This window comes from Strix uralensis, chromosome 8 (genome assembly GCF_047716275.1).
Source record: "Strix uralensis isolate ZFMK-TIS-50842 chromosome 8, bStrUra1, whole genome shotgun sequence".
Taxonomy (NCBI): domain Eukaryota; kingdom Metazoa; phylum Chordata; class Aves; order Strigiformes; family Strigidae; genus Strix; species Strix uralensis.
Genome location: NC_133979.1, coordinates 26,096,146 through 26,121,938, shown reverse-complemented (window position 1 = coordinate 26,121,938; position 25,793 = coordinate 26,096,146). Strand labels below are relative to the sequence as shown.

The 25,793-nt window shown below is 37.1% G+C and overlaps 1 protein-coding gene across 4 annotated transcripts in view; it reads right to left on the bottom strand.

Moving 5' to 3' along the window:
* Positions 1-25,793, bottom strand: part of KCNT2 (potassium sodium-activated channel subfamily T member 2) — a 151,142-nt gene that overhangs the window by 114,990 nt on the left and 10,359 nt on the right. For all 4 annotated transcript variants that reach the window (XM_074877225.1, XM_074877226.1, XM_074877227.1 and 1 more), the window contains exon 2: positions 2,073-2,152. In XM_074877225.1, the coding sequence (XP_074733326.1) occupies positions 2,073-2,152 (80 nt within the window). The remainder of the gene's footprint in view (positions 1-2,072; positions 2,153-25,793) is intronic.

Here is a 25,793-nt window from a genome sequence, read left to right as displayed (position 1 = left end):
TAGGTCCTGAGGGAACTGGTGGATGAAGTGGCTAAGCCACTATCCATCATATTTGAGAAGTCATGGCAGTCCGGTGATGTTCCCACTGACTGTAAAAGGGGAAATACAACCCTGTTATTAAAAAGGGAATGAAAGGAAGACCCAGGGAACTACAGGCCAGTCAGTCTCACTTCTGTGCCAAGCAAGATCATGATGCGGATCCTCCTGGAAACTCTGCTAGGGCACATGGAAAATAAGGAGGTGATTCGTGACAGCCAACATGGCTTCACTAAGGGCAAGTTGTGCCTGACAAATCTGGAGGCCTTCTACGACAGTGTTACAGTGTAGGTGGATAAGGGAAGAGCAAGTGACATCATCTACCTGGACTTATGTAAAGCTTTTGATACTGTCCCGCACAACATCCTTGTCTGTAAATTGGAGAGACGCGGATTTGACAGATGGACCACTCGGTGAATAAGGAATTGGCTGGACGGTCGCACTCAAAGAGTTGCACTCAATGGCTCGATGTCCAAGTGGAGAGCAGTGACGAGTGGCGTTCCTCAGGGTTTGGTGTTGGAACCAGTGCTGTTTAATGTCTTTGCTGGGGACATGGACAGTGGGATGGAGTGCACCCTCAGCAAGTTCGCTGATGACAACAAGGTGTGTGGTGCAGTCGACACGCTGGAGGGAAGGGATGTGCCATCCAGAGGGACCTGGACAGGCTGGAGAGGTGGGCCCATGTGAACCTCATGAAGTTCAACAAGGCCAAGTGCAAGGTCCTGCACATGGGTCAAGGCAATCCCAAACACAAATACAGGCTGGGCGAGGAGTAGACTGAGAGCAGCTCTGCTGAGGACTTGGAGGGTAGTAGCAGATGGAAAACTGACTACGAGCCAGCAACATGTCCTTGCAGCCCAGAAAGCCAACCATATCCTGGGCTGCATCAAGAAAAGTGTGGCCAGCTGGTTGAGGAGTTGATTCTCCCCCTCCACTCTCATGAGACCCACCCCTGCACTCCTGTGTCCAGCTCTGGGGCCCTCAACATCAGAAGGACATGGATCTGCTCGAGCAGGTCCAGGGGAGGCCACAAAGATGATCAGGGGGCTAGAGCACCTCCCCTGTGAGGACAGGCTGAGAGAGTTGGGGTTGTTCAGCCTGGAGAAGGCTCCAGGGAGACCTTATAGTGGTCTTCCAGTACTTAAACAGGGCCTACACTTTATCAGGGAGTGTAGGGATAGGATGAGAGGTTAGGGTTTTAAACTGAAAGAGGGTAGATTTAGATTAGATATAAGGAAGAAATGAGACACTGGCACAGGTTGCCCAGAGAAGCTGTGGCTGCCCCCTCCCTGGCAGTGTTCAAGGCCAGGTTGGACGGAGCTTTGAGCAACCTGGTCTAGTGGAAGGTGTCCCTGCCCATGGCAGGGGGGTTGGAACTAGATGACCTTTAAGGTCCTTTCCAACCAAAACCATTCCATGATTCTATGAGGTAAAAGATTAGTAACTTAGTTCCTCCACATTATTCTCTTCTATGATGGTCTATGAATTTAAGTGCATGTGTCAATGAAGATACTGTTAAATCTGACTAAAGACAAGGACTATATTTCTGAGGCACCACATTCAGGAGAATGAGGTATATACTCCCCATTATTTTCCTTTCCAAATTCTTTTTTTTTTCAGTACGGATGAAGTTTGAAGTTTATTTAGAAATATTTAATAAAATTGAACACTTCAAAAAGCTAAGTACTACTGCATTTTTTCTCCTCCAGCATCTTAGAGGATCTCTGATGTCCTAGACATAAGGTCCTGATTTGTCATTGAGAACTACAATGTCAAATCCATGCAAATTAGTCAGCTTTGATCAGAAATAAAATCACATCACTAAGTATTTGATCCTACAAAGTAAGTACATTATTTTTAGGTTTAAATAATACTTTTTGTATTTGTTTTGGATATTGTGTAAAACTGACTCCTCTATGGGGTAAAATCTTAGCTCAGAAGAAAATTAATAATAACTTTGCTTTTGCCTTCAATGGAATTGGATTCTACTCAAAGTATCACAATTATGCTTAACAGAAATTAATCCAACTGCTTACTTGATCTTTGGTTTTTGATGAAGAAGAGCTTTAGTCTCTCTTTAAATGTATTTTCATTCATATAGAATTCAACTTGCACCCTGAAATATAAAAGGAAGTATTAGAATTGAATATGAAAGATAATGATTTTTTCAAAATCATTTGTTTTCCTAATCATCTGTTCTTTATATATAAGTGGAGGAACATATAGAGAGTGTTCAGTCAAAAGCTCACTTGGATTTGAATGACTAATGTTAAAAGATTAAAAACCAGAAAAAAACCCCAACAAATGAAAAAACTTACGTTTATCCCTTTTACATGCAGAATCATTTTCATATTACTTGGACACTCTACACTGCAAAATCAGAAGCATCTACATTTGGGTATTTTCATTGGAAGACTAGTCTCATCTGCATCTTTGTAAGGAAGACTTCCTTGGTGTTCAGGTTAAACCTTCCATCTCAGTTTAACAACCTTACTGTGAAATTGTCATTTTAATGATTCTTTTTTCTTTCTTGTTCATATCTATCAAGCATTCATGTCTCAGTTAAGTGTTCACTTGTTTGTGTTCACCTTCAAATGCTCATGCCCCAAACAAACCACCCTCTCTGAACTTTGCTTTTGTCACAACCAAATACTGAGACCTGAAGGCAAAATTACGTTGCAATCATACAATATTGTACAGAAAATAACTCCGCTTCCTGATTATATCGAAGCAACAGTAACATCTTTTTTTTTCCTCCCTTCCCTCCCCAAATTTGCCAGGATGTATTTCATGATTCTGTCTCTCAGTTCAGTCTGAATACAGCTCATGCAATAGTTCTACAGACTAAAAGAGAGAAGAAAACTCTTGCAGGGGCTGGCAAGGGGAAAAGAATGTGTGCATTAGTTGTATAAAAAACTAGGCCATTCCAGAGTTGTGGAGTTGCACTGCTTGCTGTAGGATGAGTGCAGCAGTAGTCCCATTTCCACTGAAGTCCCTGCTCTACCCAGCTGACTGGATCTCCCTCACCAACCCCAGTTCTCCTCCAGGAATGAATCACTTTACCCCAGCACAATTTCTGTGCCTTCCTGAGAAGTCATTCAACAGTTTGAGAACTGTTCTACTGTTGCTAAAGTGAGATCACAAAAGTGAGTTCCTTACTTCTCACATTCTCTGTATACCATCATGTGTTGCAAAATTGCATACACCTTTTCTGTTCACAGGCATACTTGACCTTTATTTGAGCATTTCTTTTCAGCAGTCTTTCTTTCATCAAATGACTGTACTTCAATTACTTGTTCTTATATGTACTGTCATATTTTTCAAGCAGGGTCCTGACTTTAGTTTTTCCCTTCTTGCATGTGAAGCCTTTGCTGAAACAATTTTTGTATAATCTAACGTTATCTACAGTCTCTCTCTTTTCCTCAAATACTTGTCTAATACCATGTATTTCTGTACACTTATGGAATTGAAGGATTATTTAGTTATGGGCCCAGAATAGATGGCGTCTCAGGTAATGTGACTTTTTCAGGCTTGCTTACTTATTACCAGAAATTTAGGCATATCACTTTGTAGGACAGGGTCAGCACATCATAAAAGGAAGGCTCTCTATGACTCATTTAGTGAGGTCAGTTAATTTTAGGTAGTCACTTAGCTTTGGTGTGGTTTATTGTAGTGTTCCTTGTAGAATGAATAATTACATTGCTTCCTGTTCAGAGGAAGCAAAAACATAACCTTATTTTTAAGAATCTATATTGGAACTAAGCTCTATAACTTACAGAATTCTGAATTTATTTCTGTGCAATGACATGTTTGACACAGTGGTAAGAGCAACCCCTACCCAAGACCAGTTTTTCTGCCCTATCTGGCTCTACCCCTTCTGTGGTAAGAGCTTTAAGCAGTTGGAATTAGAAGACAAACCCACCCACTCTTTGCTTTTTAAACTGAGAGTAGCTGCAACTGCATATTTCAAAGAGCCTGGGACCAGAGGAATGTCCTAGAAACTGCCACCAAACTAGAAGAAAAGCCCACTGGATGAAGAGCAACTTGTTTTGGGGCTTTTATTAAATATAGGCTAAGTGTTGTGCTGTTCCAAGACTGCAGGAGTCGTTGCCATGAACAGAAATACAACTTAGATAGTTGATAACCTTAAGGCAAGTAAGGACGCATGTCCAGGGGTTAATTAGTAGGTGTGCAGGTTTGTGGAGACCTGAGACCTGCTTCAGTTCTTTTCTGCACATTTCCCAAGGTACTTACTGTCATTAATGCAGTGACAGTTTTAGCGGGAAACATTTCCCATGATTTGGCAGCTGCCACATGCTAAGTGTATATACTTAATCTTCAACGACATATTTCAGTAGGTAAACACAGTGGCACAAGCTACTAAAGTAAGGGATGTTATTTTAAAGGTGAACAGCATCAGTGAGCTTTTTACACATTTTAAACTAATCGCTCACGTTTTTCAGTAAAATTACAGTAGTCACTTATCATGAAAGAACAAGATGTTAACAGTAAGCCATGGAAGCTAATCACCTTCCTATCACTACCATCATGAGTTGCTCTGATAGCCTTCTAACAGCTGTCTACTTCTCTTTCCTTAGCAACCTGTGCTCACAGCAGACTGGGATTCCACAGTGCAGCAGTTTCCATGGCAAAATGGATTACAAATGCTGCTAATACCACTTCTGTGGCTCAACTCTTCCTTCTCCTTCCCATGACTTTTTTTAAACTTAAATAAACACTATGTCGGCCTTCTACAATTGCAGGAAATACATTATCGTGTATATATAATCAGTGTACACTTTCCTGATACTCTGGCTTTGATTCTTAAAGGTTTCTATTTACTAAGTAAAGCTAACAAATAATGGTTGATAGAGCCACTGGCAGGGATAAGAACAGAAACCTCCAGATACTGCTCCATCCTAATACTGTTTTTTATTTTTAGGGAGAACACTCATTCTACTTGAACCTAATCTTTTAATGATTAAAATTTTACCTCAAGTATTTGCTCTTTTCCGTATTTTTGCCAGAATGGAGTGTAACCTAGAAAAGGAGTATTTCAGGAACGTAACACAAATTCTGATCCTCGCTTGCAGTATTAAAATCAGGTAGTAGTAGTAGTAGTGAAGGGCTTAAACAAGCTTTTTCTGGACTTAAGTAGCAGCTAGTACAGATGTTTCAAGTGAGTGAGTGAAATTCATTGCCACATACTTATATAAAACTCGATTATTCTGTTGCAGGATAAATACTAGTTGGAAACTGATTCCAAGCAAATGGTTTTGATGAAATGGCATGCATGCAGCACAGGGTGATAGTATATGTGTACGCAGATCATCTGGCCTATGGAGTAGGTTTGGTTTTGTTCTTTATTTCTAGTGTAAGTAGTTTAAACAATTTGTGCTTCATGTTTTTCATCTTCCCATAAAAGACAGTTGTAGTTCAGTCCACCCCGACCAAAAGGCAATCAAGCTGAAGGATGAAAACGCTACTCTTGATGATGGTTACTGGGACAGAAATGTCTGACAAACATAAGGATTTTGTAGATGCAGCCAGTTAATCACTTCTGACTTTTTCTGTGTATGTGGTAGGCATTAAATATTCCACAAAAAGCTGCTTTTGGAAGTTAAAGAACAGGTTTTATGCTTTGTTGACTCTTGCTTCGGCTTTACTGAAAATGCACAAATACATGGCTGATATACCTGTGGCAAAAACAACTGAAGTTGTATGACTCTTGAAAACACAGTGTGGTTTTTTTAACCTTCTTCTTAAAACTTAATACCTTTAATAGTGGTCTTCCCCAGTGATGTCAGTGGAATCTTTCAAACTGTAAGAAGCATCCTGAAGTACCCAAAATACAAGTATACACTGCACTCTTCTAATTCAGTCAAGATGTAATTTGAGTAGTACATTTCAATGTAATACAAAGTGTAGCAGGAAGATGCTAATTCATGCCAAGGACTCTAATACAAAGCACTTCTCATGACTGTAAATTAGTGGGACTGATCTGTCTGCACTCCGGTTACTTAACTAATTTTGTCTGCATTTTTCCACTGCTATTTACTAGAGTCATTCTACTCCATAGCCACACTTTACTATAGTAACAATGTTACCTTGCGCCCTCAAATCTTCAAATTGTCTTTCTTTTGTGTTGGAAAATAGCAGATTTTGCAGAAATAATCCCTTCAAAAATGAAAGTCTAACTACACGTGTGCTAGGAGTTGTAAATGTTTATGCTTACCACTTCTTGACATTGGGATCAAGAAAGATGTTAACTGTACAAATGGAGCCAATCTGAAGAAAACGACATCAATTTATTTAAAACTGTCTTTATGGGAAGATGAGAAACTTCATGGTTTTCCTACAAAAAGAGCCTTGTCATATAGACACCATGTTTTTTATTGGGATTTGCCAATCCAATATATGTGAAATCCTGTTAGATTTCAAACCTGAAAGTTTATTATGTAGGGTGTAGATAGGTGCTTAAAAATGAAGCATTTGAAGTGCTGAAGTGAACTGTTATTGTCAGAGCTTATTTAATGCAAGAAAAGGAAATGGGCATTTTTGTGTTACAGCTTTTAATAAAAGATCAGCGTGTTTTAATGATGACTGTCTTGAGTAGCAGTTCTCTTCTTTCTGAAGTTTTACAAGTTCTGAAATACTCAGAACTCTCATTTGTTTAGAGCTTCACAGACAAATGCTCATTTAACTTTCCAGGCCTGCTTGCTCCATCAGAATCAATATGACCGATCAAGACTGCTTGTTGAATGATACCTCCTCATCCTGTGCTGAAGAAAATGGCGGTAAGACCAGGACTTTTACATTACTGGTTCTTAACCTGGGGAGGCCTTCTATTTGTTTCTGGGAGGAAATCAATCATCAGTTGCATAGGTCACGATGAACACTGAACAGATAAGGTTCTGAGTTCTTAATTTCCTCTCCGTGCTGAATGACAGGACCTCAAAACAAATGCTAGTAATTGGGGGAGGCAGGGTGCTTGTTTCCTCCCATTTATTGGAAAGACAGAGAAGATGTTTTTTCTTTTGCAGCTTCCTAATTTGGTAGTCCATTCTTGCAGTGTGAGCATAACACAAGAGAGTTGTGGAGGTCAGGGCCTCAACATTTTTCTGGGTACTTTAGGACATAGTCTTTAAAAGTTATGTCCTTAACAAAGCTGTCTGCCATGCACTATGCTGATGAAATCTAACATCTGCAGTATGGCCCTGCATTTTCTTAAAGATGACTTCTAAGAAGTGTGGAGTAATTAAAACTGACATGTAGAAGGTCTTTTTCTGATAGGGGATTTTATCCCTTTTTTATGAATGAACAATGAATATTTTCAAGATCTCTTCAGAACTGTGTTCATGTAATACTGTCATGTAGATTCTTTATAATATCTAACATTGTGAACGTACATGACAGACCACAGGTTCCACATGTAGTATGCAGTATTACCTACTATCTCTTCATTTTTCCAAACTAAACTCTTGCAGTACTCCTCTAGAACAACTTAGGCAGTATAATTGTCTGGTTCAAATTTGAACTGTCATGTAACAAAGACATGTTTAGTCATCTTGGTAGTGTATGCTATGACATCTGTACCTGGGCATTTATTTTGTTGTTTTCTTTCTATGGGTATATTTATTTAGAAGTTACCTTCTAAATCAGTGAATTTAGAAAACTAGTGAAGTTTTTCCAGACATACCTACATTCGCTTGATTATGTAATTGGATGTTACCGTAACTAATGGATTTATAGAGATCAGGTGTTATCAGTGTCACGTAAAAATTCTCTGTTTTAATGAAGATAGAAATAGCATGCACTGAGTTCAGCTTAATAACAAGTTCCAGAATAAAGGATCAACGATGCATACATAACCTTGTAGCTTGGAACTGTATGTGTGCTCAAACCCTTTTTACTGTATCTTTCCAATAAGCGCTGCTTGTTTCGATTGAAACAAATCAGAAAATAGGCCAAACGAATTTTTCAGGTTGCACCTGCAACCACAAGAAAATCTTTTCTATGTAAAAGTAAACTTTTTCTTTACTTAATTGTTCAAAAGCCAAAATGCTAAAAATTTCAGCCTTACTTAAAATTTTCTTCCTTACAATTTAAATAGTGTATGTGTATCTATATTTTCATGTACATAAATACAAATATATTTTAAAATCTGATTGTGAGCCACCTTCATGTTCCTTTTTACAATCAGCTGGCCTCAGTTACATAAAGCTGTCTTTGTGAAACCTATAGAGGTCCATGGCAGTAATTTAATATTGCAGCAACAGAGATATGAAATGACTATCTTTCAAAGTTTTCTCAGTAAAATATCTTAATTTTTTCCATTCCTTTTAGGGAAAGATTTTTAAGGGAAGACTGATAGCAAGTGATTGAGACTCAGTGGTGGGCAGTATGCATGCTTTTCAGTCAAATATCAATACTTTTTTTTTTTTCAAATCCCCCATTCACAACCAGTCTTGTAAATTCAAAAAGGAAATTATCATCTCAGTCCTGCACCCATGAAAACCAGTGACAAATGTACCATTCTAGTAACAGTGCAGTAATAAAAAAATGAATTTGCAATCTGTATTTGTCATTAGCAACTTTTTTTTAAAAAAACAAAACCAGAAAATACTATGATATTTTACTATGGGGAAAAGAAATCTCAGAGCAATCTCCCTCTCCATTTTAGTGGCCCTGCAAATACACCTTCTTATTGCAAATCTATTGCCTAAGGTTAGAAAGTTAGTAAATCAAATGTATTGATGCATTAAGAAATAGTGCACTTTTAAGCTAAATTTTGCAAGAAAATCACAAGGAAGATGCTTGACAAGTTTGGTAAAACTTTATTTTCTTTTTTTTTTTTTCCTCCCCCAAAGCATATAAGGAGGGGAAAGCATACCTATTTTAAAGTGAATTTATTGCATGTGAAAATAGCAATTCTTAACCTTTGGGCAAAAATACTTCACGTGTAGGATATATACAGCACAGAGCTACTGCAGTGAAAATCCATTATGCAAAACCTTTTAACTGCATAAATCTGAATATTAGAGTAATGGGGTATACTTTATGAGTTTGATTTCAGATGCTGTTCAGGTGTATTTAGTTGTGTCAATGAACCTACCAAACAGAAGGAATGTTTGTTGGTTTTTGTTATAATGTTGTCAACTACTTGTCAAAAAGAGACTTGAAACAAACTTGTTGAATATCAGGCATACTGTGATAACACTCTTCTATTGCTGCCAGCCTGGATTTAACTCCATATTAGAGTGTTAGGAACAAAAGACACAATAACGCATTACAAGCTACCATATCTTTATTTTTTTCTGCTTAAATTTTATTCTCTGTTCACAGGACAATTTCTCTATTGCTTTCCTGAAATTATTTTTCTGTACTAACTTTTCTCTTTGCCACTCAACAAACATTTAATTTTTGTTTCAAGGGAAAGGTTGCTTTGCTATGAAAGGCAGCAGGACAGCTGGTGATTCATGAGTAAAGAAACTGCATTAGGAGGAGGAGAATTCATGTGCCTAACATGCTCTATTCCTCTGTATCACAACTACATGTCGCTATCACCTGCTGACGTTCTAAACCAAAAATTAGATGACAGATCCTTCTCCTGCAACTACAGCAGTCTATTCATTAAATCTATCCTCTCTGTGATAGGTGAGGCATACGCAGGATCAAGCGGCTTGCCTGGGTACCCTGCATACATTGTATAAATGAATTAGAAATTACTGTTCTTAGAGTAACAACATGTCTCAAGTTGTTGATTTAAAATTTAACAATATTTTCTACTATATAGTATTTTAATGTTAATCATTGCAAACCTTCCATTTGAAGCTATTTATTAATACTTACCAAACTTCTGTCTGTTGCAGCATTGCCAATTAATTCTTACCTTAGTAAGACTTGTTCTCTCTCAAAAAAACCTCTTAGTTATTTCCCCAAGTAGACACACTTGTGTCTACACTAAACACAGTCTGCAGGGTCAGGGGTAGTTTTAGGAGGCATCTGTAGCCCTCCATCTATTTACCTTCTTTTCCCAACCTTTTTCTTTGGTTCTCCGAGACCTCTCTCCTATTACTGCATGCTCAGCTCACAATTTGTTCTCCATCACCCTCCCATTACAACTCATCCTTCTTTCTGTTCTTCCATCCAAATTTTAAGAATATTTCCAATCTCTTCTTCAACAGTTCCTTCTCTCTAGTTCCTTGCAGAATTCACCCTGTCTTGTCTTCCTCTATAGACTACAGAACTTCATTATTTCACTTGAAAATATTGATGAAATGGCACACTGTCCCTCCTGTGATTTCTTTTCTTTGCTCCAATTCCCTGAGTGGACCTTTGCTTTCAATAAGCCCTTCTTCTTTACACTCTCACTGTCTGGAACTCAGGACTCTGTTTTTCTTCCTTTCCTGTCCTTTTCTGTTCTTCTTTAGAAACTTCCAACTGTTGGTGCTATACAGGCCTTAAAAGATACTTCTTCGTCAGGTCCATCAGAAACTTAATGGTGACCATGTATGAAAATATCCACTGTATGTTCAAAATAGATGGATGGCAGTGATGGAGATGTATCACTCCTACTCCACCACTTAACACGTGATGTTATTTCTCTGCAGATTTTATTTTAATAAGTTTGGATTCAGTTTGCATGCTCCCCATTTAACACTTTTTTCTTACAAAGCAGGCAGCTAAACACTATGAGGGACATTGTCATGGAGATTATCCAGATAAAGATAGAAACAGGTGTTCAGATAAATAGGAGCCTTAAACTGTTGTGGTAGATTTTGTCATCTCTAGACTATTAAATAAATAAAAATCTTAAAGACTCATTGCTCACTTTAGATATGGCACTTTACAGGTACACACACCTTTCTTACATGTAAAAAACCAAATACCTGTGAATGAAGCATGTCATCTTTGCTTAGGCATAGGAGCTACTTATTACTCTTTTTCTTTCCTTTTTTTTCACGTGGGTGTAGTAGTCCAGGGCTTAAAACAGGAAAAAAAAAAAAAAAAAAAAAACCAACACTGTGTGTGTACAGGTCTCTTGTTTAATGACAAAAAGGATGAGCCTAACATGTCTTGACTTTAAGGAAATGCTGAGCAGACACTCTTCTTCAATTTGGTCTCTTCAAGTGACTCGAGTTAGCTTCTGATTACCAGTGAAATCCAAATCACTATTGACTTTAACTCTACTTCTCATCCGTAAGACAAATGTATCCGACTATTCTGTTACTGCTCTTCTGTAAGTTATCTTTTTCTTCCTTCTCATCTTTCAAGATTGCATCTTTTAAAAACAGCAAGCAGAACAAAGCTGAGAGCTGTTCATACATGGTATCCTCACAGATTAGATCGCTTATCTCAGTTTTATTTTTACTTAAAAAAACCAAGAAATTAAGATTTAGTTTTCTGAAAATGCAGCAGAAGGAAGAAGAAAAAAGAGCAGATGGATAGAAAAAAATCCAAAAAAGGAACAAAAAAACTTTGTGGGTGAATCCCAATCTGTCATTTTTTAAGTATCACATGATCAAGTGTAAGATATCATTTTAAAATATGACTCATTAATATGTTACCTGAAACACAGAGCCAGCTTCCTAGTAGGGTCTGATCCAATGCCCACTTAGATCAATGGAAAGATTCTATTCACTTAGAGTTGAGTAAAATAATCAAATAGTAAAAATATTCAAACTAGATACTTCCCTATTTCTTTAAGTATTTAATTACTATTTTTGTCTCAAAATGAAAGCAATTTTCTTGCTATTTCAATTATACAATGTATTTTACATAAAACCGGCAAGTCAATGTGAGATTCAGAAGAGCATATATATTGATTCTTCTCTAATAGAATTCCACAGCTTTTTATTGTTACCATCTTGCTTTATTATTACTTCTGTTTGCTGGCTTTTCTGCTTTTGATTTTTTACTGTATTACGCTAGTTATACTTGATAATCTTCAATTATAACCAACAATTTATTCAGTGTTTCCTGGAAAAACGCACAGCACAATTATATCAAGTCAGAAAAACAAATTTTGAAGTTTTGGGATTCAATAAGTTAACCTACATTTTAACCAAAGGCATAGTAAATTATAGGGAAGGATTAGCTGCACCTACCCAAAAAGAAATAGAAGCTTATGAAAAATGGTCTTAAACTACAGTATTCAGTGTAAACAGATGAATTTACATGATCTGTGTAGAGTGTCTTACTGATTAACATTTCATAAGGGGAGAAATTTCAGAAATGGAATGTTCTGAGTTCTAAGACAGAAATGTCAACATGTCATGTCAAAATCACAAGTTCCTGTTTTCCCTCTGAAAATTGTTTTGTTCAAGAAGGTAATTATATTTTATATTTCCTTTATTGTTCTTTACGTAGAAAATGTATTGAATTTTTCCAAGAAAAACACATTCATCAACCCAAATAATAGTTTTGGTCTTGTTTGAATTTTCATATTGCTTGGGTTTTCTGACCCAATTAAAACAGAACATCTGAAATTTTTTAAGTCTTTGTAGCCTTAAATTTATTTCCTGTGTAACTACAGTTACTATGTAAGACATTATGCTGCCTTTTTTATCACATTGACCTGATGGGATGTGATCTATATTCTGTATCCTCCCTTTTGGGAGCTGTATTCTTCTCATATTTCTCTGCCCTAACTTAGTTGTCATGATTGCTTACTGAATAACTCTACGGGGATAATATGATTCCTAGTTGTTTAACAGCTTTCCACAGAGTTCAGCAGTAAAAATGGCAAAAATAAGGCCATCTTCACTGAAAATACTAAGAAAAGTTTTATAAGTAACAGATGAATTGGAATAGCCTGCATTTTCAGAAAACATTGCATTTGTCCTTCAAACATGGAAGACTTTCTTCCCAAGTGTTAAGCTAAAAATGAGTACATTTTACACTTACGAACCTACTTTTTTTTTTTTTTTCCAGTTGGCCACCAAAGAGATATATCTAAGCAATCTGAATTCTCTGACCCCATTCAGACTGACCTGTTTTTTTCTTCCTTCTGACCTGTTTAGTTGCTTCCTTCAAGACAAACAAAATGTCCATATTATGGATATTTGGAGGAGAAACAAAGCCTGAAATTTAGCATATTTCTCTAAAACAATTATAAACCTGAAGTGTATATAACTATTAACCTTGAGAAAATAATATCTGAACATCTTGCAGTTGCTGGATCTAAAAATCCAGCTTCAAAATGAAGCCAGAGAAATGCCTTCTGTATTTCCTGTGATGTGATACTAACATGATGCCTCAGAACTTGAATCACACAGTTCCCTCAAAAAATATTCTCTCTGCTATAGAAAAAATCTTGCAGGTAAAATTCATCTCCAGTCAATGGAAGTTTGGCACTCAGGCTACAATTCACATGTGCCTATTCTGCAAAGGCAACCCAGGTATAAACTACATTTTCAGACACTAGTGGACTGTACTGCCAAGTCATGGGAAAGTAAGCAGCGAAATTCTTGAAACAATATAACCTTCAAATATTTAGACCTTTACTTCACCAGAATGAAGTTGTTGCTAATTTTAGTCTCCAGTGAGATCACCTGTAGTCTGTATGTAAACATCTATATACCTATGATTGATACATACATCTTTGATTCCTTGATTTTTTCACCTCTTGCCTGTTTCCTTCAGCAAAACCTTAGAACGTTTCTTCAGCTTGGGAGATGTGAAAGAACAAAAGTGCTCAATTTCACTTTCTGTTACCACCCTTGCCACTTACTCCTTCCCTTCCATCCTTAATCCTCACAACTTCCTCTTGCCACCCCCAGCTGTCACCACAGTTTGCTTTGTCACCTCCTAATCCCCTCCAGAGAAGGATATGATGAGTGTGGAGTAAGTGCCAAAGCTGCTCTCCAGGGCCCTGTGCAGCAGACTCACTCACAGCAGTTTATACAGCACAAAGAAGGCTGGCTGAGTTTTATGCTATGTGGAAGGTAAATCCATGTACACATCTACATAGCAATGTAAACATAAATATCTGGGTAGGACTGGCAAGTTAAGATATTGCATGTTCAGAGAAATTACCTGAAACCTTTATTTGACACATGGTATATAGTGCAGTAAGAGTTTAAATAAAAGTCTGACAGTCCAAATCACTGTTGCAGTAGTAATCCACGAAGGCCAAATAATAAAACTGATTATTTCTCCAGCTGTGTTTAAAAACAAAGAATAACCAAAAAAAACCCCAGAAAAACATGAGACACAACTGATAGAAAAGAGGCATAGACAGCAACTACCACAATGAAGCTTAAGTACAGGCCAGCAGAAGCTGCAGCAAAGCCTCACAAAGCATACAATGTGGCAAATAAAAGCAGGTGCCCAGGATTTTAATGTGGGCAGTAGCTACTTTACACAAAGTTGTTGGGCTCAGACTGATGGAACAGAGGGGGCCTTAGTTTCCTTACTTTTGCAACCTGCAGTGGAGTGAACAGCAGCCCTGAATGTAGGAGAGGCCCAAGCCTCGGGCTTTGATTTTGAGCTTGCTATTACTTGCACTACAGAGAAAGGGCTGCTGCCAAAGGCCAGGCAACGCAGAGGTATTTAGGCCTTGAGGCTATGCTTAGACTGCACTTCCAGGTCTACCAGTTTCAGTTTCAACTAGCTGAACTTTTTAATGTTGTGTATGAGTGATAAACTTGCAGTCAAGTGTATGCACAATATGGAAAATATGTACATGTGTTCAGCATGGAGTCTTTTACTAGTGTAGACTTGGGATCTGTCTGCAGCAGCAGCAAAATCATTACAGAATATTCAGATGCATGTCTTCACTGAATCATCTGTTTGGTATTTATCAGCTTACTACTGACTTTCAAGAAAGTCATATAGGCAGTTTTTAGTTTACAGATGCAGTAGCTGTTTGATTTATGTGTGGAACTAGAACATGTAGTTCACTGCTCTCAAGAATGCAATTTCTCGCCAACTATCATTAAATCTATCAGTACAGACCAATCAACGCTTGATTTGCTTATTACCACATAAACCAGTGGTACAGATTTGTGTATGAATTAGATGTAAACACAAAATCACTTATCTGTCAACCATGTAAAACAGGCAGACTGCAGTAGATACACTGTCAAGTTAGGACGTTCTTTTATGACCAGTGTAAGAACCTGCCATCTCCACAAGGGGGGTGTCACTGCTCATGTCACCCTTACGAAGGGGTGATTTCCAGATGAGTCTAACTAGGAATTTGCTCTAATTGAAAACTGTTTATATTCTTTCCTTTGGAGAGAGAGTTTTCAATTGGATCAGTTTGTTGATCAGAGTCGTCTTAATCATTGTGATTATCACAGCTAACGCAAAGGTATAGCAGGAGCAAACACACTGGGATAGTGGAAAAGGCAGTGCAACTGCAGTGTTTCACTGACTTACAATGATTATGAACTATATCTATACTGGTGTAAAAGACCATAGAATTGCATTCCAAAATGTGATTATAAGTATCTGGGTTTATGTTGCTATCAAGTCTTGTTAAAAAAAACTGATGTTATCCATAACTACGTTTAAAACTAAAACCTTGATTTAGCATAATAAACTGCTGTTCATTCATTACCAGTGAGACTTTTGCTGGCTATACATACTTCCAGCACTGGTCCTTAGGCTAGTGAGCCTTTTAGGAAAGGCCTTCCACTCATTCTGTAAAATATCTATGGCATTCATAATATGGTAATAATAGCTGTCATACTTCTATTACACATTCATTCAGAATTTTTGCAACTGGCAAATCTATATATTTATAAACAGCATTTCAAAAATAAATTAGTTTGTGCATTTTTGTCTCCTTAAAGTCTAGACAAATGTTATTATCTTATTTTCAAAATTAATTCCCTAAACTGAGACAATATAGGCCAATTCCCTAAACAGTGTTCTTAAAAGTGCTAAAATATTTTGAAGTGGATTATGAAAAAATCATATACCTGTCACCATTTGGATGTTAGAGCTCCTACAGGGGTAGTTTAAGCAGAACGTATCACTTGTTTACTTGATCATGCTAATAATCATGCAGTCAAAGCCCATTTCACAAACACAAGTTACTTCTGTCTAAGATAGTACAGATGTTCCTCTGCAACCTTTCCTTAATCACACTGCCTGTATTAGACTGTCTAATAACATTTTGAGAATGTTAACTAATACAAAAGTTCCAGAGCACATTTTAGCTCTTCAGAACACAGCATCAGGAGCACTTTGGTATCATTGGGAAAATGCTGATGATTTGTTTCAATAATAACTATATTGATCGTAAGAACAAAATGGAGAGAATATGGGAATATACATAGGAATGGGATGAGAGTTGATGGAGGGGAAAGTAGGAAAAGAGGGTATAACAGAATGAGGCTATGTTAAAACAAGCAACAGTGTGTTACTTGCTCTGCTCTTACATTATTTCCTCTTACCACTGTCTGCTAAATAACTGACCAAACAGACCAGTTCAATCTGCTAAATAACAGACTAAATAGTCTGCCTTAGTGCAGATACTCTTCAATTTTACAAGAAACCTAATTGAGCAAAGACAAATATGACTGGCAAAAGAGCTTTCACCCTTTTAACAATGTCAGTTACAAAGCTTACAGTTTTAACTTTCAGATGTATATATTTACAGTCAACTGAAACAACATTGGACACTGCTAGCTTCCTAAAATAAAGCATGATATAGTTCCCTATTTCAATCTGTAGTGTTCATAAAATCACAGAATCACAGAATCATCTAGGTTGGAAAGGACCTTGAAGATCATCTAGTCCAACCATTAACCTAGGATCAAAATTGATCCTTTTAGAGGCCTAGTCAGAACTGTGTTTGAAAGAAGTACAAGAAGATGCATAAGCACTGTATTCTCAAAAGGAGGCTTTTATGGGTCATCTTTTTTTGTGCTAAACTGAATCTGTAGAATAGTTACCCACAGTCAACAGCTGAATCCCCTGTCCTATTCTACTGCATAAACACCATCTACACATGAAGGTTATCAAGCCACTGTTCTGTCTAGAGGAAGGCTGTGTTCCATTTACTGCTGTAACCTTGCCTATTTTTCCTTCAGTCATGCTTCCATTTTCATGTTTGCTGCTTTCAAATGTTCTTCTCTCTAAAAGTGCCTCTCAAGTATCAGTCTTTCGTACGTCTTCAGGATTAGGGGCAGTTCAGTACACTGAATTCCTCATTGTTTGATTCAAATTTGATCTATACATCCTGGTCCTGTGCTCCGTCCACTTGCTGCACATTGGTTGACTCCTGCCACATTCTTTTTGAAATAGGAATCGTATGCTCCTCTAGCTCCCTATGGTGCTTTTCTACAATGGTCTGACCTACATTCAAGGTCTCTAGATTGTATCGAAATACAATTAATAATAAAAATACGAGGCAAGTAGATATGAAGTTCAAAATCAGATTTTTGTATATCACAATGCTTTCCTTCCAATGTTCTTTTGCCCATTTTTCTCTTTAGGAACTCCCAAGAATGCTTTGTCTTAAAAAAATTACATATAAGAGTCTTAAGGATCCAATTCTATAGCCACTTAAGTTGGAGAACACCTTAATATTTTAAACAGACAGCAGATAATGCTCAGCGTGGAGTGATTTCAATTTCTGTGGAGTTGCATAAGCCATGTTCTTAGCACAAATATATCCACACAACTCCTAATTGGATGTGAAGAACATGCATGGGTATAGTAGTCTCAGATATATGATTAATGTTATTCAATAAATATCATAATTCTGCTTAGTTTTATATATAGTTGTACTCCTAACACTGCTAAAATTTTAGTTTTCAGGCACAGAGACTAGGCTATAATGCCAGATACTGAATTGACATGTTTTGTAACCACAGTATTAGAGATAAGAGTAAAGAGTTAAAAATAGCAGCTAAATAAAATCATGGCAAAAGGCAAACAAAAATATTCTTATAATGTACATTAGGAATGGTAAAAATATAAGTACTCGTTAGAATGTCAACAAGAGATGAAAAAGAATAAATGGCACCCATGCCAAGACCTACCAGTTGGATTTAGCCTGGGAACAAACTAAGAGTGAAGCAAATGACAGATATAAATAGAGTATGAGCTGTAGCACTCTGCTCCATTATGAGATAATTGGAAGAGATAGATAAGGGGGAAGTCTGAAGTGAACATCATGTACTTAAATTTTTATAAGGCATTTGAAAAGGTTCTCTGGAGATTGATATCAAAGGTAAAAAATCAAATGCTTATAATAAGGAAAAGAAGTAAACAACCCAAAAATTAAATAAACAGGGTTGATATAACACAAAGTCAGTGCCCATCCTCACAGAAGACATTTTATTTTGGAAAGACTGTACAGTAAAAATGCTATTATTGCTACAGAAACATATCTTATTTTTACATTTTTAATACAAATTAGCTTGAAAGTCAAAGAGGAAAAGTGCCTACTGAATAGGAAGGTAACTTAACTTGAAAAATAAAATGGTACAAAATCCTTTTTCATAAAGGAACATACACTCTTTTCTATGTTTTTTTTTTGTAATGAAAATGGAGGGTATTTTTTTTTAATAAGGAAAGGGAAAAGAAATATGAACAGTTTCCAAGTGTGTGTGATTCAGAAAACCAGAGTTCCGAGGCCTTTTTTTCCTTTTTTCCTTTTCTAATAGCTCATAAAAACTGCATGTATCCATCTTCCCCTCCTGGTACCTCTGTGACTGAACTGAAAGGTCTGAAATTGCATTGTTACAGTTGGAAGTCTGAGAAACTACCTGAAAGACAATGGAAAGCTTAGAACTTGTAGTTTACCACCTGCACTGGAAGAGCAGAAAGACTATGGTTGTTTCGCTTCCTACATTTTAAACGTTAACATCTAGTCTACCCATCTAATGATAGGTAAGAGAAAATGTGGCCTTCTGTTACATGTCTTTGAGATCCTGATTCAAATCCCTTCTGTAGCTTAGTCTTTTTGTATTGTCTGTGGTCACTTGCTTATTTCAGCACTCTACTCTCCAACTCTAAAATGTCACCACAAAAACTACAAATAGATAAAAGTTATAAAATCATGCTCTCATAACTCAGTGTTGTGAAATGTACATTATAATCACTAATGTGAAGGAAACAGTCTCAGTTAAAATGACACTGTAAAATGTCTTGTCTTCAAAATGGTCCAGATTCTTATAATTAATGAAGCCATGAGATAATGACTGGTTTGGGGAAATTTGTTGAGAAAGATGTAGCCTGAATTCAGTCTAGACTCAGAGATGAAATAAACTGGTCTACCTGGAGTTTTTGGTTTTGTTTTTCTCAGAATTTTTTTTTGCAATTCTGCACAGTTGAAAAGGAAATTAATATAATTTATCAATAGAATAACTTTATTCCAGTGGACTGTGTTGAACTACTTCTCCACTGGAAATGGAGAAGTGTATCTCAGACATATTGAAATATACTGTTAAATAGTGTTCCTACCCTGTTTATGGAGTCTATTTATGTATTTCAGCATTTATCCACCAATCCTACTTACGCTACTGTATTCTGGGTGAAATGATCAAACAGCAATGGGAAATTTTTTATACCACTCTGGCTTTTCTCTTTGATGCTTCTGAAAATCACCAAACTTTCAACGAATTTACTGAATTAACTTTAAACACATATGACAAATTTTTTTTATTATGATTATCAACTTGACACTGTAATTTTATTTTTTATGCTTATCTGTGTAACATCAAAATCTCAATCAGACTTCAGAGTAAGATTTAGATCTTCTGTATATGGTTACAAAACTATGTAGTAATTTATGAGAGTTTTCCTTGTAATGTTAATGAGAGGAAAACTTCCTCTTAGCTACCTAAATGCTACCTACTTTAAATGCGAGCTTATCTCTGATGCCAGATATTTACATTCTGATATAAAGCTTTAAAGTAAAAAAAAAATTGTTAAAAGTTTCAGTTCATTATTTGACACTGTAATCTTCAGCCTGGTGTACTTTCCAAATGAAAATAAATGAAATTAAAAGAAATATTGGACATGCTTTGCTTCATAATATAACTAAATTTCCCAGACTCCTGATACTTCATATTATCCAGTTTAGACTCTCCTGGACAAGGGGCAAGAGTACTTGAAATGGGATCTGGTGCTACGGTTTACAAGAAAACCAAATGCTACAATATCCAGTTATCATTTTCATATTGGCTCATTGTTTAGCATTGGACTTGTAGAGCAGTTATATTCTCAGAAGTGCCCAAAGCATGTCCATTCTTAAAATACTGAATAACAACAAATTAACATATTCTTTTCAGTATTTTGGCAGATACACGTCTTATCCGTGAAGTACTCAATCTTCTAGAATATCTTTACATTGTCAAACACTGGTCACTGAGATGTCACCTGAAATACTCTATTTACAACCTAACAGTATGCACTGGGAACTCCCCCATTTAAAATATACTATGTAATGTAAAACAGTGGTTCACTGGTGTAATGTTCCATGAACCTCAATACAGAGTAGCACTACTCTAATGGGGCCAGCAATTATTAGTTGTACATACATCCCAACTTTGTAGGGGGTGAAAATGTACACATATATGTCATTTATCAAACCGAGACTTAGAATAATAAACTATTATTTCACATTTGATAATGAAAAAATCAGCATATGAATTCACAGAACATTTGTTTAGATTAGTTGTGGTTTTCACCTATTATGCTTAAATTTATTCTAGTGAAACTAGCTTTGAGTTTTCCATATATTCAAAAATCTGTGCAGGTATATCTGGTGCCTTAGTAAGTTACAATGGGTCAAGGTGCAATGAGTAAAGTTGTTCATAAAGCTTGATACTGTATAGCCTGGGATGCTTTCTCTTCAACAGAAAATAACCTCTTCTACTCAGACTAAGCCCCATAAATACTCCCATTGAAATAAACAGGACTACTTGTAGTAGAAGGTGATATTCAGTGTAAAAAGATTAAAATCTCTATGCTAGTTACTTAAAAAGAAGTTGTGGGTCATGTATGCATGTGTGTCCCATTTCTCCATAACTGCTGGAACACTTTTTGGCTTTCTTCATGCAGATTTAGTATTTTTACAGTATCTTGATGAATATTAATGATACACAGAGAATGAAACTCTGGCCAAAACAATATTGTACAAATCCACTTAAGGTTGCATGGCAATCTGATGGATAAAACATTGGTGTTTTGCTTCCACAATATGCAGTCTCAGCTCTAAATCTGTTGGATGTGAAGGAGCGATTATGAGAAGAGGGGAGCATGGCAAACAAGGAATAGAGTTGGTTTGGGGTTTTTTTTCCATTTGTGCATAATTTCTATGGAATAAGGCCTTTAACAGGTTACCTACATTAGGTTTTGTACTAGGGCATAAATGCTGAAATCTCTTTTTTGTCCTACGATCTAAAGTGAAAATTGATATAGAACTTTTTGGAGTGTGAATCTTTACTTGATCAGATAAGCAGAAAAGTACTTGAAAAAGATTTTTGGCTTTGAAGAGATTAGACTGCCAATTAAAATCAAGCTTTGTGCTAATTCTCATCAAACCACTATTCAGTATAATAATTTAGCCTTTCTTCAGTTTCTTTTGAGGGAAGGATTAAACTAGCCTCTTCAGAGTTGATGAAAGTCACTACGGAAATTTACTGACCAAGTTGTGTGGTAAATGCGCATAGTCCTTTTCATCTAAAATAAATATCTAGCTAATTCTCATAGTTCTTTACCTTCATATGAACTCTATTTATGAGGAAAAAAACCCCACAACAATACCCCATGAAGTCTAGTTTTTATCACACTTTCTTGACTCTAGTCAGAGCTGGCAGTATTGCCAAAGGAGAAATATCACTTGTTAATAATAGTATCCTTACAGATAATGATACTAGATTTTACTATTTTTAGAAGTTTTAGTAACTAAAAATATTACGCCATTATCTTTTTGACTGTATTCCAAAAATGTGTACTGATCATTGTCACAAAACACTGAAGCATGGAATAAAATTTACATCAGACTGTTTAAACTAAATTTTTCTTGTGCAAACATTTATTTCTTCTGCAAGCTACATTTTCCCTTCTACTGACAGAAGTAATATTAAATTAGGTAGGGTGCAAGTATACGATATCCATAGCAATAAATAAAGTTAGTTTAAACGTTTCATTCATTTTTTCTGTACTCTGTTCAATTCCCCACTTGTCTACATCTTTACTTAGATTAGCAGTATTTGTTTATTACAAGGTAAGAAATTATAGGAACCACGACTGAACTGAAAGGAAAAAAATAGTAAAAAGTCAACTTAAATTTGTCAGGAACTTCCCACAGATACTTTAGCAAGCCTAGAAAGAACTTATCTGAGATTCCATGTATAGCTGAAGTGTTAAGAAGTGAAAAAGATAGAAGAAAAAAAAAAAAGTGATACTGCACATGTTTTTTACACATGTCCAGGATCAGGGTAACTTTCGGAGAATCTTTTTTTCTTTTTTTGAAGTTACATATTCAAACAGTTCAGACTTGCAATCTGGAAACACTTATACAATACCGCAAAAGCTGCCATTAGAATGCCAACTACTCTGCAAAGTAAATATAGAGCTGAATCTGAGATTATCACAATTTCCCTGAAATTATGGGAGCTATATATGCTTTCAGTCTCCCATGATCACATGTTTAACAATTACACAAAGGTCAAAGGCAAACATTTAACAGATAAATGCCAAGAGGAATAGTATTCAGGCAAAGACTCAGAAAAAGGCATAAAACAAAAGCCCAGTACTGATGGTAGGAGTCTCGCCTGATGTTTTTCCCACAGAGAAAAGTTTGTCAGAGACTCCGTTTACCAAATCAACAGAAGAGTGCTGATGACATTTCCTGCTGATGACGCTTCCTAAAAGAATTGTGCATTGATACATATCTATATTTATCCTCTAGTACTTAAAGGTGCTTTAGCTTCAATGTTGTCATCCAGGTGGAGGATAAAACACATAGTATTTCTGAAGTAATACTTGCAGCTTAACATATGTATACACTGTAATATATGTAACAGTGGTGTGGAATTGCTTTCTTCCTTTCGAACGCAGCTTGCTGCAAGGTACAACCATAGCATATGATTATTGTTTTACATTAAAAAAATGTAGAAAATTTTAATACAAACTGTAAATGTCTCATTAAGGAGTGGCAATGATTCAAGAACTTTGAATACGTAATAGAACAAGTATTTAAAAGTCATTATTATCTCTAAAATGTCACCTGTCTGTTACTGTTCTCTCCACAGCTAACGGTACATATAATTAATGACTTTATCTAAATCTCAGTCTCCTTATTCAGTGTGAGCTATTACACTTCCTGATTAATCATAAGGCATGGTTTTAATTGCCTTCTCATTAGATTAAGAAAAATTTAAAATATCAATTTTCACAATATTTTAAAAGTTTAATTCTGTCATCCACAGGTCCTGAGGGAACTGGCGGATGAAGTGGCTAAGTCACTATCCATCTCCATATTTGAGAAGTTGTGGCAGTCCAGTGAAGCTCCCGCTGACTGGAAAAGGAGAAACATAAACCCCATTGTTAAAAAGAGAATAAAAGAAAGACCCAGGGAACTACAGGCCAGTCAGTCTCACCTCTGTGCCCGGCAAGATCATGGAGCAGATCCTCCTGGAAACTCTGCTAGGGCACATGGAAAACAAGGAGGTGATTGGTGACAGCCAACATGGCTTCACTAAGGGCAAATCATGCCTGACAAATTTGGTGGCCTTCTACGACAGGGTTACAGCATTGGTGGATAAGGGAAGATCAACTGATGCCATCTACCTGGACTCAGTGAATAAGGAATTGGCTGGACGGTCGCACTCAAAGAGTTGCGGTCAACAGCTCGATGTCCAAGAGGAGAGCAGTGACGAGTGGCGTTCCTCAGGGGTCGGTGTTGGGACCAGTGCTGTTTAACGTCTTTGTTGGGGTCATGGACAGTGGGATGGAGTGCACCCTCAGCAAGTTCACTGACGACACCAAGCTGTGTGGTGCAGTCGACACGCTGGAGGGAAGGGATGTGCCATCCAGAGGGACCTGGACAGGCTGGAGAGGTGGGCCCGTGCGAACCTCATGAAGTTCAACAAGGCCAGATGAAAGGCCCTGCACATGGGTTGGGGCAATCCCAAACACAAATACAGGCTGGGTGAGGAGTGGATTGAGAGCAGGCCTGTGGAGAAGGACTTGGGAGTAGTAGTAGATGGAAAACTGAGCCAGCAATGTGCGCTCTCAGCCCAGAAAGCCAACTGTATCCTGGGCTGCATCAAAAGAAGTGTGGCCAGCAGGTCGAAGGAGGTGGGGAAAGCTGGGGAGGGACTCTTTATCAGAGCGTGTAGGAATAGGACGAGGGGTAACAGTTTTAAACTGAAAGAGGGCAGATTTAGATTAGAGCTAAGGAAAAAATTCTTTACTGTGAGGCTGGTGAGGCACTGGCACAGGTTGCCCAGAGAAGCTGTGGCTGCACCCTCCCTGGCAGTGTTCAAGGCCAGGTTGGATGGGGCTGGAAGGTGTCCCTGCTTATGGCAGGGGGGTTGGAACGGTATGATCTTTAAGGTCCCTTCCAACTCAAACTAGTCTATGAGTCTATGATCTTTATTCATGTTAAATAGCACTTAACACCTCAGTACTCTGGGAAGTAAAATGCTGCTCATCAGCAGTATGATTGGTAGAATAGTATGCCCATTATTTAATTTTTCAAAGTAATAACTTCAAACTTTCATAATGTGCCTTGTGTGTGTTTAGAAAATCATTTAGCAAGTGCCTTCAGAAAATTGGCCTGTTCAATGTAAACACTTTTTTTTTTCCTTAAATGTGACTTCCCAAATGAATGCAGAAATTTCAGAGTTTCCTGGCTTTGGTGAGAGTCAAATTACTCAAGATCTCTTTAGCTAACTGTATTGGTGAGGTGGGTTAGGACAGGTATTGTTCTGTCATCTTGTCGTCTTATACAGATCTTAACACTGATCAGATTTGTGTGGAATATATTCATACAATGAGGAGTGATCTATGTTTTTGAACCAGACTGGCTGTATTGATATTAGAATCATAGAATACCAGGTTCGAAGTGACCTCAAGGATCATCTGGTCCAACCTTTCTTGCCAGAAGACTGGTCTAGACAAGATGGCCCAGCACCCTGTCCAGCTGAATCTTAAAAGTGTGCAATGTTGGGAAATCCAACACTTCCCTGGGAAGATTATTCCACTGGCTTATCGTTCTCATTGTGAAAAATTTTCCTCTTGTGTCCAATCAGTGTCTCCCCAGGAGTAACTTGTACCCATTCCCCCTTGTATTCTCCATGTGACTCCTTGTAAAAAGGGAATTTTAAAAGGAAAAGGTATTTCTAAATGCTCAGCTCACCTTAGCCTGAAGTCAAGTAGCAGCAGGTTGCTAGACAACTACATTCCCAGTCATCTCTGCCTTGGAAGAAGACATTCACCTCATAATTTTAACAATGGTGATCTTCTAACAGCTCATTTTTTCTGGAATTAAAAGCAAAACCTGAGGTCTTTCACAACAGTCTCAGACTAGCCCATGGTATATGTCAGAAGACTGCCTATTAGAGGCTCACAGAAGTTCCCTCTCTCTTACCCACTCAGAGATACTTCTGAGATACTCTATACTCTGAAACATTTCTACTAGCCAGCCTTGTTCTTCCAACCACATGCAGCACTCCGCCAACATCACACTAAAATCCCAACACTGTGAAAGACCAGTTGAGCTAGTCACAAACAGTAACTGCCACAATTAATTGTATTAAATGGATTCATAATATCAG